General features: G+C 37.6%; 3 protein-coding genes and 1 long non-coding RNA gene across 9 annotated transcripts in view; 1 reads left to right on the top strand and 3 right to left on the bottom strand.

Annotated features, from left to right (window-relative positions):
- LOC107719553 (hepatoma-derived growth factor-related protein 2-like) overlaps window positions 1-3,119 on the bottom strand; it is a 16,377-nt gene extending 13,258 nt beyond the window's left edge. For both annotated transcript variants that reach the window (XM_016526994.1, XM_016526995.1), the window contains exons 1-4: window positions 2,880-3,119; window positions 2,250-2,326; window positions 1,497-1,635; window positions 1,240-1,410 (exon numbers count right to left, since the gene is read on the bottom strand). In XM_016526994.1, the coding sequence (XP_016382480.1) occupies window positions 1,240-1,410; window positions 1,497-1,635; window positions 2,250-2,326; window positions 2,880-2,951 (459 nt within the window). In that variant the 5' untranslated portion in view covers window positions 2,952-3,119. The remainder of the gene's footprint in view (window positions 1-1,239; window positions 1,411-1,496; window positions 1,636-2,249; window positions 2,327-2,879) is intronic.
- A 908-nt stretch (window positions 3,120-4,027) lies between these two features.
- Window positions 4,028-5,270, bottom strand: LOC107719552 (uncharacterized). The gene is made up of 3 exons (XR_001637525.1): window positions 5,036-5,270; window positions 4,796-4,833; window positions 4,028-4,639 (listed from the first exon to the last, which is right to left on the bottom strand). It is a non-coding gene; the product is annotated as an uncharacterized LOC107719552 (long non-coding RNA).
- Window positions 4,654-11,774, top strand: LOC107719551 (UBX domain-containing protein 6-like). 4 transcript variants are annotated; one of them, XM_016526992.1, is made up of 12 exons: window positions 4,655-4,807; window positions 5,502-5,653; window positions 5,731-5,795; window positions 6,874-7,002; window positions 7,086-7,183; window positions 7,263-7,338; window positions 7,424-7,508; window positions 7,603-7,664; window positions 8,830-8,987; window positions 9,072-9,202; window positions 9,680-9,828; window positions 9,916-11,774. In XM_016526992.1, the coding sequence occupies exons 1-12, from the start codon at window positions 4,725-4,727 to the stop codon at window positions 10,039-10,041; spliced, it is 1,314 nt and encodes a 437-aa protein (XP_016382478.1). In that variant the 5' UTR covers window positions 4,655-4,724; the 3' UTR covers window positions 10,042-11,774. The 4 variants fall into 4 exon arrangements, with proteins under 4 accessions (XP_016382479.1, XP_016382478.1, XP_016382476.1 ...); XM_016526990.1 differs by having other exon boundaries at window positions 5,499-5,653; window positions 7,603-7,658; window positions 8,824-8,987; XM_016526989.1 differs by having other exon boundaries at window positions 5,499-5,653.
- The window catches only part of LOC107719550 (chromatin assembly factor 1 subunit A-like), a 21,329-nt gene continuing 17,617 nt past the window's right edge, over window positions 10,915-14,626 (bottom strand). For both annotated transcript variants that reach the window (XM_016526987.1, XM_016526988.1), the window contains 4 exons: window positions 13,706-13,847; window positions 12,668-12,965; window positions 12,496-12,580; window positions 10,915-12,415 (listed from right to left, as the gene is read on the bottom strand). In XM_016526987.1, the coding sequence (XP_016382473.1) occupies window positions 12,291-12,415; window positions 12,496-12,580; window positions 12,668-12,965; window positions 13,706-13,847 (650 nt within the window). In that variant the 3' untranslated portion in view covers window positions 10,915-12,290. The remainder of the gene's footprint in view (window positions 12,416-12,495; window positions 12,581-12,667; window positions 12,966-13,705; window positions 13,848-14,626) is intronic.

Raw genomic sequence — 14,626 nt, 5'->3', positions numbered from 1 at the left:
ATCTTCCTTCCTGGTATTGTAGTACTTTAAAGTTTTCTCACCGGTGAATGACACATGATGTAGCCCAGCGGTTCCCAATTCCTGTCCTCGCGCCCCCCAGCTCTGCATATTTTGCATGTCTCGCTTAGTTAACACACCCGATTCAGATAACCAGCTCCTTAGAAGTGAGCTACGTGCATGAACTGTGTTCCGATCGATATGATCCCTACACAGTGTTCATTGCTCCCTACTACCTGAGCAGGGGAAATCTGTTGAAGTTTACTTCACTTCAGAACATTCATTCACGGATCTGCGCTGCGCAGCGTCTTCACACACATCACATTCACTTTCAGTGCTATCAGGCTAAAGTTAGCATTTTCCAAGATCTCCTACTGCACCTTTAAGTATGAAGGGGTTTCAGGCACTCTATTGGATGTTGTGCCAAACTGCTTCCTACTTTAAGCCCAAAGTATAGTTCATTTTTGACACGAACACTTAGCATTTGTGTACAGCAGAACACAGGGCCTTTCAAAGTATACTCTATTTGACAGTGTGCACGAACACAGATGCTTCACACATGCGCATTACAAAGTTTCATCCCTCCCCAGTGTCTGCACTATTTCTCTTAGAAGGTATTTGCGATAAAAATGTCTTTGTGCACTTTTAAACTAGAGTTGCATGTATTTCTTAACACCCGTGATAATATTGATAACCGTGATAACTTTAGTCACTATAATCGTGATATGAAATTTTCATACCGTTACATCCCTACCCTCACATAAGCAGGTGTCTATAGTTGATGTTCCATCTCATCCGTTTTGTTTTGACTGTGAATCAACAGCCCAAGTGTCGCAAACTAACTAATAATTAGTGCAAAATAATTCAAAGACAGTTAGAAAAATCTGTCTGCATGTGTACTATGCTGATGATGCACTGTATGCACACATTAATGTAAAGGTAAACATACTTTAGGCTTAGCAATGAATACATTCATAACATAAAATGACTCTACTGCTTAAATAAAAACTATGTGCACTACACTGATTACTCTACAACAACTAACACTCTTCTATGTGACACTAGTGAATTTGTAACTAAAACTGACATTAAGAGCTTTGAAAAGAGAGATTCAGAGCACCTGAAAGTATAATGCATAATACTGCAAGAGAAGAGATAAAAGTGACAGATGAGATGACAGTGAGGCTATACAGCTGATTCACACAACAATCAATCATGCTGGCTTGTTTCATGCTTGGATACCTTTGCAGCAGGAGCTTTGCGCTTCACTGCCGTCTTCCTTTTATTCTCACTTCCAGAGTCAGAATCATTACTTCCTGTTTCAGCTTTCCTCGGTACCACCGCTTCCTTGTCATCTTCCGCATCACTTCCCGGCGCAGGTTGTTCTTTTTCGCTGTCCGATGATGATGCAGGCTGAACAAATACAAGGAAGATGTGACAAATCAGCATTTGTTGTCATGAACCAACAGATGATTATGGACAGAGAAATTAAGTCTTACTGCAGGTGTGGTATAGGAGGCATGAGGGTTGTTTTGGATTTCCCACAAGCCTTCATTGAACCCTTTCCTTTTGTTTGGTTTCCCATATCGGTCTTGGTTCTTTTCATACGCAAAAAGGTCCTTGGGTGCAAGGAATGCTCTGAAAGGATGGAAAAAGTAGATTAAACCAGTATTATACCGTTGTGTGAAACAGAAGTAGCGACAGATCTGTTCTTCTGTATTGTGACGTACATATGAGTGTAACGAATTATCAAAAAAATGTAGGATGTAAATTTTGTTCTATGCATTGCAGTTGATTGGATTTTAGGATGTGAGCATTACACTCATTTTTAAGGCATTTTGCTTAAACATTATAAAGGTTAAAATTCATTTTGACCAAATGAAACTGTACAGATGAAGTGTTTACAAAAAGATCCAAAACATGCATTTAGACAATATAGAGTGGTTTTTCATTGCATGCTGACTTTAATATATGAAAGAGTCTACAACATTCTCAGATCGAAAAATATTGAAAAGGGGAAACCAAATATGGTCTAAAAAAGGTTCTTCTAGTGCCACCTGTTCCTCCATAACAGTTCTGACATGCAAGGCCCCACCATGCTTTTAAAAACACTGTGATTATTAATCAACATCAACATACAGAATTAAAGAGAAAAAAATGAGGTAATGCACACAGCTCATTACAAGTAATAAGCATCCATCCATTTATCATAATGAACAACCTGGTGCTCATTAGAATCCAGTGATACGTACGTTTCATGAGTCCCGAAGAAAAAGATAGGGATTTTATTAGGTGGTGGTTTGACAGCCCCATCGGCAACATCTTCAATCTGGAGGAGAAATACCAAAATAAGGTGATTACATGTTCTTCAGAGCTTCTGCAGCAGAAATGTGAAGGTTTATAGAATTAAACACAAATTAATAAATGAGTTTTCTACTTTGCACTGAGCAAGTCACGTGCAGTAAAGCACCTCCATGTGTAAACACGACAACTCAACCCCCCCCATTGCATTTTACTTGTTATTGAGCCAAAGCAATATAAAAGTCTCAAGTCTAAATGTAGTAATGATTCATATTTCACCCCATTATGTATCTAAAGACGATTCCCGATGTATAAAATACAAAAATAAACAAAACTTTGCGGACACGCGAGCTTTGCTGCTCCTACAGCAAACAGATTAGCAAGCCAGCTAGCCTCATCCATTCATTACTAGGGTAATAAAACGGAACAAATACATTAATTAAGCTGTCTAGACTCTAAAGTAAAATATAATTCGAGTTTGTCTGCATAATATACATGTGTGTTCAGTGTTGCGTAAATCACTAGCCGCTGAGGCAAAGCTGGTCACAGCGGGGCTGGTGGGGGGTGTGCGCTGCTCTTACCCGGGCCGGCCAGTGGGGATATCCCTTCATTTTAGCAAAGACAAGATCCCCGGGCAGGAAGTTGTGCGGCATCTTGTCGTCCCTCTATGCGCCGCTCCTCGTTCTGCTCGTTTGTGGTCGTCCGCGGTCCGTTTTTCAGGCCGACAGACAGTGAGACCTGGTTTTGATACAGTACGCGAGGAAAGGCGGTTGGTTTCTGCAGCGGTTTCCGCTAATTCCATTTTTTGTCAGCGGAAGTCCCGCCCCTCTTGAGAACGATGATTGGAGGAACGGACTGGCACTCTTTACGTCCACCAATAAGACTGTACAATGTGTACGCCGCTAAAGACTTCAGTTCAATCGTAATATATTAACATTCGCTCCGACGGTGTTAAAAATGAAATTGAGAAAACATAAAAAATAATGTCATACTTTTTTTTTTATTAAAACACATTCAAAATGCATTCAGTGGAATGTAACTGCTGCACCTTTATGAAAGTATTTTTTCTCTAAAAACATTATTATATATAATCTACTGAAAACAGGAATGAGAATCGTAAGGAATGTAACGATTCTGATTCTGCTTCGGGTTCCTGCATTTAGTAGTTATTTGAGCAGTTTTTAGTATATTTTAGTAGTTTTGAGGAATCAATATTTTGTGGAAAAAATATTTGGCATATACTCACTCTCGCAGTTGTTTGCCAAATATGAAATAATTAAAATGTAAAAATTTTAAATAAAACCGTAAATATTAAGCATATGTATTTATTTCTTGCAAAATGTTTGTTTCACAGACCGTATAATGACATTTTACATTTTGAGGCACTCCAAAACTGGTCTTAACGATGTATAATTTAAAAATACAAAACATATTTCGATAACATTTCTTTCATCAATTTAAAAAATATATATATATATCACAGATCTTTGTTTTTTATTGTTATTAATGAAACAGAAATGCTATGCAAACACCTTCAGAAGAACATTAAAGAGCAAGAGGGGAAAAACATAAGCAAAGTAAACAAATCAATGAATAAAATAAACGAAAATAAAATGAATAAATGTTAAATAAACAAATAAATAAAAATAATTAAAAAATTACACCTTATAAAAATAATCGTCACAAAATTCTCATAATAATGTTTTAAGAATCTGTCACTCCTCTCCACTTGATTTTTTTTATTGAACATATATAAAAGGTAAATACACACATTTACAGGTCAAAACAGATTACAACAACAATAAGAGCTATAATATAAACAATTTACAACGAACCTGGAAAAAAAACAAAAACAAAACATTAAGGGGTAAGGAGAAAAAAAAAAACACATTGCTAAATCCCTGCCTCCCTCATACATACAACATGCACAACATATAGATTTATGTAGGTTATAGATTTATTAGAAAATACTTGTCTTTTAGATTCTTGTTAAGAGTTATGAAAACCAAATAAGACATCCTTAAACACCAAAGGAAATTGTCTAAGATAGAAACACACAGTACAAAATGTCTTCCAGAAAGAAGCTACATGAACACAATCCCAAAAAACATGACGGACAGACTGATCTTCCACTCCACAGAAGCAGCAGATAAAGATTTTTTAAGATAAAGATTGACAGGCTAAAATCAGTGTAGCAGCTTAAAAGAGATCTCTTTATCCTTCCCCTCCGCTTGGTGTCGCTAAAACCCAATATTTGCGTTCCGATCGCTTTGAGAGCGTATTTCCGGTTGAGAGTCCGTCCTCTTCCCGAGGTAAACACATCGCTTGGGTGGTGGTGTGTCTGACAGTTATAAATAATTAACAACAACAACAACAAATTTTTCATTTTTTTAAATAACATTTTTGCACATAGTTTATCGCTAAGAATGAAGAAGTTTTTCGACGACATCAAGAAGGATATAAAATTCAAGTCAGCAGGACCAGGAAAGAAACTTACAGATGACCGCAGGTAAAAAGATCAGATGTTAATGAGATCTGCCATGACAACCACACTTTTACATTAAACGGAAACTTAATTAAACAGTGAGTTTACATGATCAGATCACGACACATCGAATAGCGTGTTTTCTTATGATAGATTTTTAGCATTTGAAACTGTTCAACGTGCAAGTTAGATATTATTTTACACCTGAAATCTACTGCAATGTACAGAAATCCGAACAACGTGCATCTATACCTGTCGGACTGCATTCATATCTGGAGCTGACGCATGGAAACATGTATAGTATGTGCTAAATGCATCAGTGTTTTAACTACATGCAATGGGATCCGACCTGTGAGTTCAGCCTCATCGCTATAATTACTGACAGGCTTAGTGAAGGTCTGGTGTTAGTCACGTGGGAGTGATTTAACCCTGAATGCTGCTGCTCCAGTCATGTTATTGGTTACAACAGGGGTGCCCAACCCTGGTCCTGGAGATCTACCTTCCTGCAGAGTTTAGCTCCAACCCTGATCAAACACACCTGAACCAACTAATTAGGGTCTGAAGGAGCACTTGATAATTACAGACAGGTGTGTTTGATCAGGGTTGGAACTGAACTCTACAGGAAGGTAGATCTCCAGGACCAGGGTTGGGCACCCCTGGGTTACAACAATGGTTTCAAGCACAGAAGTGAGTGGGTGATGTCTGGTTTCTCCAGCAGCTCTAAACCTCAAGCGCCAAAGGTTCCTCACGGGGCGCCCAGAAAAACACCCACCGAGGGCGCAGAGAAAGCAGGGGCCGCGGCCCTCGCCAGGATCGAGCAACAGCACCGGCCAGTGTTGAAAACGTCCCAGGATGCCATAAGGAATCAGGGTAAATTATTAGATTTTTCACTCATGAATCTGAAAGTATTAGCGAATATAGCCAGTCATTTTGTCGTTGTATTTCAGTGAAGCTCGAACTTGAAGCAGAGGCGGCTGCCACGGCTGCCAGCCTGAAGAACACTGATGTCGAGGCAAGTCTGACTAATAACGAAAATGGTTTTGCAGATATATTGACTGAAAGTGTCCGAAAATAGAGGGGTTATAGATTATGTGACTGATATTTGGTCATGTGATTTAAATATGGCAGCTACCATTAGGGTGGACCACCCTTATGCGGAATAAACCTTTTTCTAGGCTACTTATGTGACTGCAGTTTTTATTTAATGTGAGTGTACATAATTTTAAAAAATTGTCAAAAGTATTATTAATTTCTGTGTAAAACTTGTGAATAGTGTAAAAATAGCTTTGGGTACCATTTAAAGGAATAGTTCTTGTAAATTCATTTTAATGTGATATTTAAAATGAATTTGTATTTAGAAAAATTAGAAAAATTAAAACAAAAATCATCCCAAAATAAACAAATGCATTAAAATGAACTTACAAATAATATAAAAGTTTATATATATATATATATATATATATATTTATTTTTTTATTTTTTTTTTATTTTTTTTGGTCAAACAATATATTACATTTTTTAATATTTTACTCAATTTAGATAAAAATTAAAAAATATATACATAATGAAAATGAATGGGGACTGGAGCAAAATACTGGGTGATTTGGTTTTTAATTCATTTATATTAAAACATTTACATTTTCAGTGTTTCCTACCTTTCATCTGTGGAATATAGAAGTCAGTTTTTTTCAAATATTATTTTCATAAAATAATATATTAAAATATTTTAATTAAAAGCCTGATTACATTTTAATATAAAATAATGCAATTAAATAGCTGCAGAATGACAATTGAGTATACCGTCTAACTATTTGTGAGGAATAGTTTTGTGAGAAATTTAAGCTATTATTCGATGAAATATTTGGTAATTTTGATAGCTCCAGTCCCCGTTCACCTTCAAAATATGCATAAGAGCCTTTTTGGAGGCCAGTACATCCTTCAAAATGCTTATTTTTGTGTTCCATGAATAAATGATGACAGAATTTTCATTTTTGAGTGGCCTGTCCCTTTAAGATTTCAGATCCAGTACAGGCTCATTTCAATAGCAGCATTACCCTTTTCCTGACCGTATTGATTTGTACCTTTTCAAGGGGTCTGGTGTTCCGCAGAAGGATCTGTCTTGTTTCTCAGTGTCGGGAGTTTTCTTTATCTGTCCTCTCACTGGAAAAACCTTAACAAAGACCGAAAGAGAAATGCACATAAAGGAGGCCATTCTGATGGTGAGATTATTACAGACAAAATCTTGATGACTTTTTGAAGAGCTTACATGTAGATGTTCCTGAAGGTTCTTCTTTCTTCACAGAGGTTCTCAGAGGATGCGATAGAGGCCTCCATTATGATGATTCACACCTTTAATAAAGACAAAGAGAAAGTAAAGGCTGCAGTTGACGTCATTAGCAAGTGAGGACTATTTGAACCTTGCGCAACAATATCTGAGTGTTTGTGTAATGTTTAACTGGAACCTGTAATGCGTGGACAGGTACGTCGAAAACATCTGTAAGAATCCGACTGAGGAAAAGTACAGGAAGATCAAACTTAGCAATAAAGTGTTTCAGGTATGAGCATTTTCACTGCCAGGATCGAGAAAAATGTCAATTCAGACAGCAAATGCACTTATATTTTGTCCTTTTATTTATGAAGGAGAAGGTCAGTGGGATTGAAGGATCTCGGGAGTATCTCCAGGCCTTGGGATTTGAAAGCACCCTGCTGCCAGTAGATGGCGAAGGTAATGTGTAAATAGTGTTATATTTAAGGGTAAAGTGTGCAATATCTTTGACGCCAAGTCCTCACATGCTCTCCGTCTGAATAATGTCTCTCAGACAGGACTGAGGAGTTCCTGGTGCTGCCGGCGCAGGAATCGGAGGCTCTGGAGCAGATGAAGGCTCATTTGGAGCGGCTGCAGAAGGGCGAGCCGGTCAGAGCCAAGCTGGACCGTCAGATGCAGGTCTTCAGACCCTCAAAGCACGCCACACACTTCCAGCTTCCCCCAGACTTCTACAATCTGACTGCGGAGGAACTGAAAAGAGAACAGCAACTGAAGTAAAGAAATGAACAACAGTGGCGTTTGAGCTGTCTAAGCTAATAAAAGCCTTACCGTGTTTTTATGATCTTCCTTCATCGCAGGAGTGAAATCGTGGAGAGAAACACGATGCTGCGAACCAAAGCCATGCGTGAAAAAGATGAGCAGAGGGAGAGAAGAAAGTACAACTACGTGCTTCTGAGAGTGCGGTTACCGGATGTAAATAGTGTACAAAAAGTAATAATATAAAATTGAATTAAAAATGAAATTAACCTATTTTATTCCGTTGTTAGGCATTTTCCACGTAATATTTAACACATTGATATAATATCTTTATTAATGGAAAAATAAATATGTATTTAACATTCTGTATTGTAATATAGTTGTAAACGGCAAAGCAAAAATAGTGTAAAAAGTAAATAAAATAAAAAAAATTATATAAAACATTATAAAATTATATTAAACAATTATTGTATTCCATTAGCAGTCAGTTTAACCAAATATTTTCACTATACGGTTTAACATATTTATATTTATAAATGATTTTTGCAATATAGTAGTAAACGGAACAGGAAAAAAGTAAATAAAAACAAATGATATGAAATTGAAAAGTATTCTTTTGGCAGCCAGAACCAAATATTTTCCCTATAATATTTAACACGTGTATACCTTTTATAAATGAGAAATATATATTTAATATTATTGTAATAAAGTGTTAAACAGTAGTTTAAAAACTGTAAAAGAAAAATTTTAAAATGTTTAAAAAATACTTTTGTTAAAAAATAAAATAAAAACGAATTTAAAAAATGAGATTAATCTCAATTATTTTATTCTATTTACAGCTATATTTTAACCAAATATTTCCCCTATTTATTAAAAATTCATATTTACCATTTTATATTGTAATTTTGTGTGTGTGTATATATATATATATATTTATTTCTAGATTTTTAGGTAAGGGGTCTTTCAGAGGGCTTTGGCATAAAATGTTTGAATGAAACCCCATGATGTTCTGGAGCAGATGAAGGCTCATTTGGAGCGGCTGCAGAAGGGCGAGCCGGTCAGAGCCAAGCTGGACCGTCAGATGCAGGTCTTCAGACCCTCAAAGCACGCCACACACTTCCAGCTTCCCCCAGACTTCTACAATCTGACTGCGGAGGAACTGAAAAGAGAACAGCAACTGAAGTAAAGAAATGAACAACAGTGGCGTTTGAGCTGTCTAAGCTAATAAAAGCCTTACCGTGTTTTTATGATCTTCCTTCATCGCAGGAGTGAAATCGTGGAGAGAAACACGATGCTGCGAACCAAAGCCATGCGTGAAAAAGATGAGCAGAGGGAGAGAAGAAAGTACAACTACGTGCTTCTGAGAGTGCGGTTACCGGATGAAAATATACTGCAGGGTGGGTAGTTTTGAACTGTTATTAAAGTGTTAAACAGTAGTTTAAAAACTGTAAAAGAAAAATTTTAAAATGTTTAAAAAATACTTTTGTTAAAAAATAAAATAAAAACGAATTTAAAAAATGAGATTAATCTCAATTATTTTATTCTATTTACAGCTATATTTTAACCAAATATTTCCCCTATTTATTAAAAATTCATATTTACCATTTTATATTGTAATTTTGTGTGTGTGTATATATATATATATATATTTATTTCTAGATTTTTAGGTAAGGGGTCTTTCAGAGGGCTTTGGCATAAAATGTTTGAATGAAACCCCATGATGTTGACAAACAGCTCAAATAGCCTTTTTTTAATCAAATGTGAGTTTCACATTGATGCTTTTAAACCTTCCAGAATGCTTTGCCCCATAGATGTGTTGTCTTCTTTTGGCAAACTTGTTCTTCAGCATAAATTCAATTTGAAATGCTCTGCAGGCACTTTCCTGGCGTGGGAGAGGGTGGCAGCGTTGTACCAGTTTGTGCGTGATTCTCTAGAGAACGGCTGGCAACCCTTTGAGCTGATGGCACCTGGAGGACAAAAACTGAAGGATGAGGAGGAATTGGCTCTGAATGAGTGCAACCTGGTAGGTCAAGTTCAAACAACGTCTACAATTTTAATTCATTAAAAAATGACTAATACTTGAATCATACCTTTTGTTTTCACCTTCCAGGCCCCAGCAGCTCTGCTGACCTTCTCATGGGATGCCGCAGTGCAGGCAGACATCGCTGCAGCCGGAGGAAAGAATGTTATTCTGCTTAAAGCAGCACTGTTAGAGAACATCAAGACCCTGAGCTGAGCATTTAGTCTTGCTGTGTCTCCCCGGTCACTGCTGTCCCTGCCTGCGCTCTCTCGCCACTCCTAGTCCACCACCACAATCCCACACGGTTTCACAGGATGAGCTCGATACATTGAGTGTCCACGGCATGTGCTAGGTAGATTTATATGGTGCTAAACACAGGTTTTCCTGTCAGTGATGTTATGTGGAGTGTTAGCACCGTATGGGCCAATTTCCAAACAATCTGTTCTGTTCTAATGCATTGTTGCTTGAGGTATCATGACCAGTCATTATATGATGATGGAAGATGCTGGAAATGATTGGAAATGGTCTTTAAGAGGATCTCTTGTCGTTTAAAGCACTTTTTAGCTACTGCTGAGAGAGAAATGTCGACGTACCATAAAATCTCAGTGACAACAGAAGCACTGTTTGAAATTTATCTAACGTGAGCTCTACCACGTTCTGATTGTCTTATGTTTTTTATTTCCTGCTTAACATAAATGAAACTACGCATGAATGTTCTAACGCAACTTAAATTAGACAAAAAGCTCTGGTCTCCAACAACAATCTACCTCCTAATGCAGATAAAAATCCACTCATTTCATTTGTCAACATGTCAGCTAATGAATACACCCAAAGTGTATGGTGCACATGACAAATTTCATCATCCAGTTGTTGTTTTTTTTGCACTAGTTGTCCACAAGATTTCAACACTGGCCCAGCTGTGAATGTGCAAGATTTCCACTTCATTAGCCACTAGATCTAAACTAGAAGAATAATAGAGTAATAACAAAGTGCAGTAAACTGTAAAACTGTTTGCGCTACAAACATGTTTATGGTTATGATAATGTATTAAAATATGATAAATATCAGTTTGCAATATTTAGCAGCATAACAGCTAAGATAACTGGAAGTGATAAACACCGGAAGCCTTGCATTTACAAATGGTTACGTTAAAAATGACTTCCGGAGAGAAACAGCACAGACCCTAGACGATAAATATATTAACCAATAAATTAATATATTTTGAAAGGCTATGTGATGGCATCCAAGCTCCACCTGATTTTTAAACACAAAAGCAAACCATTTACCATCAACATGCAAGAATTTTGCTTCATTAGAAGCTAGTTAAATTATAACTAGCAGTAAAATGGTAAATTATTGTGTTCCAAACAAGTGTTTATAATTATGAAAAATATAACAAATACCAGTTTGCAATATTATGGAGAACAATGGACCGTTATTGTAAAGTGGCTGACACCGGAAACCTTGCACAATCAAGTTAAAAATGCGCCTGTTTTTGTGAATACTTTGGGTATTAGACTGATTCCGTTGCAGAAGAATATTGTCACAAGCTTGTTCCTTTATTAAACCATGCTATATTAAAAATGAACAGTGCTTGTATTTTACACTATTTTGTCAAGTTCAAAATGTTGTGTTCTGTTGCATTTGATGTATGAAATAAAATGCATTGTCGAATGTGATGCGTGTATGTGAAAAACCAAATGTAAAAGTAACTCTTGTACATGTGATCACGTTTGGAAAATGTTTGTTAACAGCATATTAAAAATTGTTCATTTTTAAATAATGCTTTATTTAAACAAGCTTTGTAGGAAACCCATTGAAGCAAACTATGGCGTAGTTTATTCGAGACTGTTTACACTTCACCAAAAGAAATGCCAATGCTGTTGTTTTTTCCCCTGTGTTAGATGGCCACATACTATTTCAGCTTCTACACCATTGTTCAAAAAAACTAAAATAGTATTTACACCACATAAGGCAGCCTGGGCAACAAATGGCATATGCTGTTTTTATACAAAGCCTCTTGGAACAAGGGAAAGACTTCTGGTGGGCTAAAGAAGTTAAGATGGGGGTAGAAGAAAAAGAAACGCAAATGGAATATAAAAGTGCAATATATTTCAATTGTCATTATTTTTGAAAGACGTACACCATTTCAAGTATTCTGAGAGAAAAAAAAATTAAAGGATTTAAAACAATGGTGCTGAGCACTGAGCCCAGCAGACAGCATCAACCTCCTGATGTGTGTCAGAGCTGATGAATGTACCAGCAGAGTCTTTACACGCTTTCAAAAAAGTGGGACCTCTCCTATGAAGAAGAGCAGTACACCATCTAGCACATCTCCACTTAAAGAACAGGAAACAAATGATTCATTCCAGGGACCTTTAACACTGTATGATCCTTCGAACTGTAGATCAGATTTTGAGTGTCTGGTTCACATGCATGCAAACCCAACAAGAAGGGGTCAGATCTCAGGCGGTGGCTGGGGTAAGGCAGGGTAGGGCAAGAGCAGCAGTTTCGGATGCATTCGTGTCCATGGGCTCCGTGTTTCTCTTGGTTTGTCGCAAGGATGTGTTGGCATCCTGCTCAGAGGATCCTATGAGGAAAAAACACATTTATCAAGCTAATTCTGGCAGATTTGTTTGTTGTCAAGCTTTAATAGCAACATACACCAACCAGATTGTTCCCCAATGATGATGCAATCATCGTCTTCATCATCTTCAGTGTCTGCTTGGAAGCCATCGGTCTCCATGGTCTCAGTCTAAATACATTGTGTAATAAACAGCAAAGTTAGCAGAAGACAAATGGGTAGTAAGCAAAAAAAAAAAACAAGTCTTCGACACTGCACCTGTTCGGAGTCGCCACATTTCTTCATGTACTTCGTGATGGAGTGGCTGCTGGCGCTTTTCCTCTTGCTGGAGGGTGTGGTGGAACAGGACGTGGTGGGCGAGTTGCCCTGTGAGCCGGCGTGCTCGTCGCGGGGAATCTGAGCGCCGGAGGTGAGGTAGGTCCACTGGCAGGGAACGGGCAAGGCCTCCTGAGAATGACGGGCCAGAACTTCCGGATGCACGTACCAGCAGCATCGTCTGTAAGTGGAGCGCTTTTCGTACACGGCGTGCTCCTTTATGATACGCCTGATTTGGATCCTTTTGCCAAATAATAAGACAATATGCTTAGAAATGTGTTTTGTGTAGCTTCATAATTCTGACATGCTGCCAAAAACACTCCCCAGAGTGCAACTGGAAGTCAATGACAACATGTTTTCCAGGCATTAGTAAAATGAGTCATTCAATTTACTAAGAAATATACACCAAAATAACCACAAATTCCATCTTCTTGAATGTCCCAATGTTTTTTTTTTTTAAATGGGGTTCTGGTAAATGCCTGAAAGTAAGGTTTGTTTTTAACAAAAGCTCACAATATTTTCATGTTTTACTATATGACATAAAATGCATCAGTAATACTCCGTGATTTCTGTAAGCTTGTATATGCCTTTAAACAGGCGGTTGCAAACAAGTGGCTAAGGGAGAGTACAGATGTTATCAGGGACATTAAAGGTCATCACAAAACAGGAAAACAGTCTACTTTTACAGCCTCATTGTTTATAATAAAGCTCTTGCAAACTACTCAAACTTTCCAATTTAGCCCATCACTAGCTTTTGTTTTTAATTTATTTCTGATTGTATTTATGCTTCAAAATTAATAAAAGTTGTGTTCATTTATGAAGATAAAAAATAATAATTAAAAAAAATAGTAAGAATTTTAAACTTGTGTTGGTCACAGCGCTTATTTTCTGCAGTAATCCAAAAGCCAATGGCAAAATCTTGTTTTGTCAAGGGAACTAGGTTGATGCTAACTTTCAGTATGACACTGTAAGCTGGTTTACCTGGGTGGGACATTGTCATTACAATTCTGAGGACTTTCTGTGGGTGAGGATGTTTGCTGGCGACAGAACTCCAGGAACTCGTTGATTATGACTTTACTGCTGTTCACATTCCCATGCAGCAAGGGCAGCAGCTGTGACAGCACTGAAGAGACGTGAGAACACATTAACATCTCAGCAATACATGTGAGAGGGTTTAACAATGCAACTGTATTAAAGGCATGTAATGAAGGCATTTTACTTTTGTTCAGGAATGCAAACAAAGCGGATAATGAAAATATTCATGTTTTGCCCATTTTTGGGTGTGAATTTTCGAGAAGGGTCTGGCTGCAGACATGCACTTGCACTCTCAGACACCTGCACTTCTGCAAGTGAAGTCACTTGCAATCTTTTTTTATTTAATTTTTTAATTCAATCTCATCATTTTACAAAAATAGCCAGGTGGGGAAGACAAGAAGCCACCTGTGACGTCACTTGCAATCAACACAAATCATGTGTGTTGCCAATGGAGACAAGACACTGTGGACACTAATTTAGTACCATAACGTACTGGGTACTGCAAGTCACCTGTAGGAGAAAAAGACAAGACCCACTAATCCTTGGCCACAGAACAGCAGAATATGAATGAATGAATGATGCCTTTATATAGCACTTTGTGTATTGCTGTACACCCAAAGTGCTTTACAATCATGTGGGGGGTCTCTCCTCAACCACCACCAGTGTGCAGCATCCACCTGGATATAACCGTATATACCGTTGTCCTGCAGCCACAGGACAACGGTGCGAGTGCGCTCACCACACACCAGCTACAGGTGGATAGGAGAGAGAGTCATAGTGCCAATCAAGTGGATGGGGATTATTAGGAGGCCATGATAGACAAGGGCCAGTGGCACCGGGGTTACACCCCTACTCTTTACGAGAAGT

The sequence above is a fragment of the Sinocyclocheilus rhinocerous genome, unplaced genomic scaffold (genome assembly GCF_001515625.1).
Source record: "Sinocyclocheilus rhinocerous isolate Xijiao unplaced genomic scaffold, SAMN03320098_v1.1 scaffold1294, whole genome shotgun sequence".
NCBI lineage: Eukaryota > Metazoa > Chordata > Actinopteri > Cypriniformes > Cyprinidae > Sinocyclocheilus > Sinocyclocheilus rhinocerous.
The sequence above is the reverse complement of the archived record's forward strand: the minus strand, read 5'-3'. Positions and strand labels throughout refer to the sequence as shown.

Coding starts and splice junctions, on each gene's coding strand:
- LOC107719551 (XM_016526990.1), top strand. CDS start 4,725: ATGAAGAAGTTTTTCGACGACATCAAGAAGGATATAAAATTCAAGTCA. Junction 7,509..7,602: donor GCTGCCAGTAGATGGCGAAG/GTAATGTGTAAA, acceptor AATGTCTCTCAG/ACAGGACTGAGGAGTTCCTG. Junction 9,829..9,915: donor CTCTGAATGAGTGCAACCTG/GTAGGTCAAGTT, acceptor TTCACCTTCCAG/GCCCCAGCAGCTCTGCTGAC.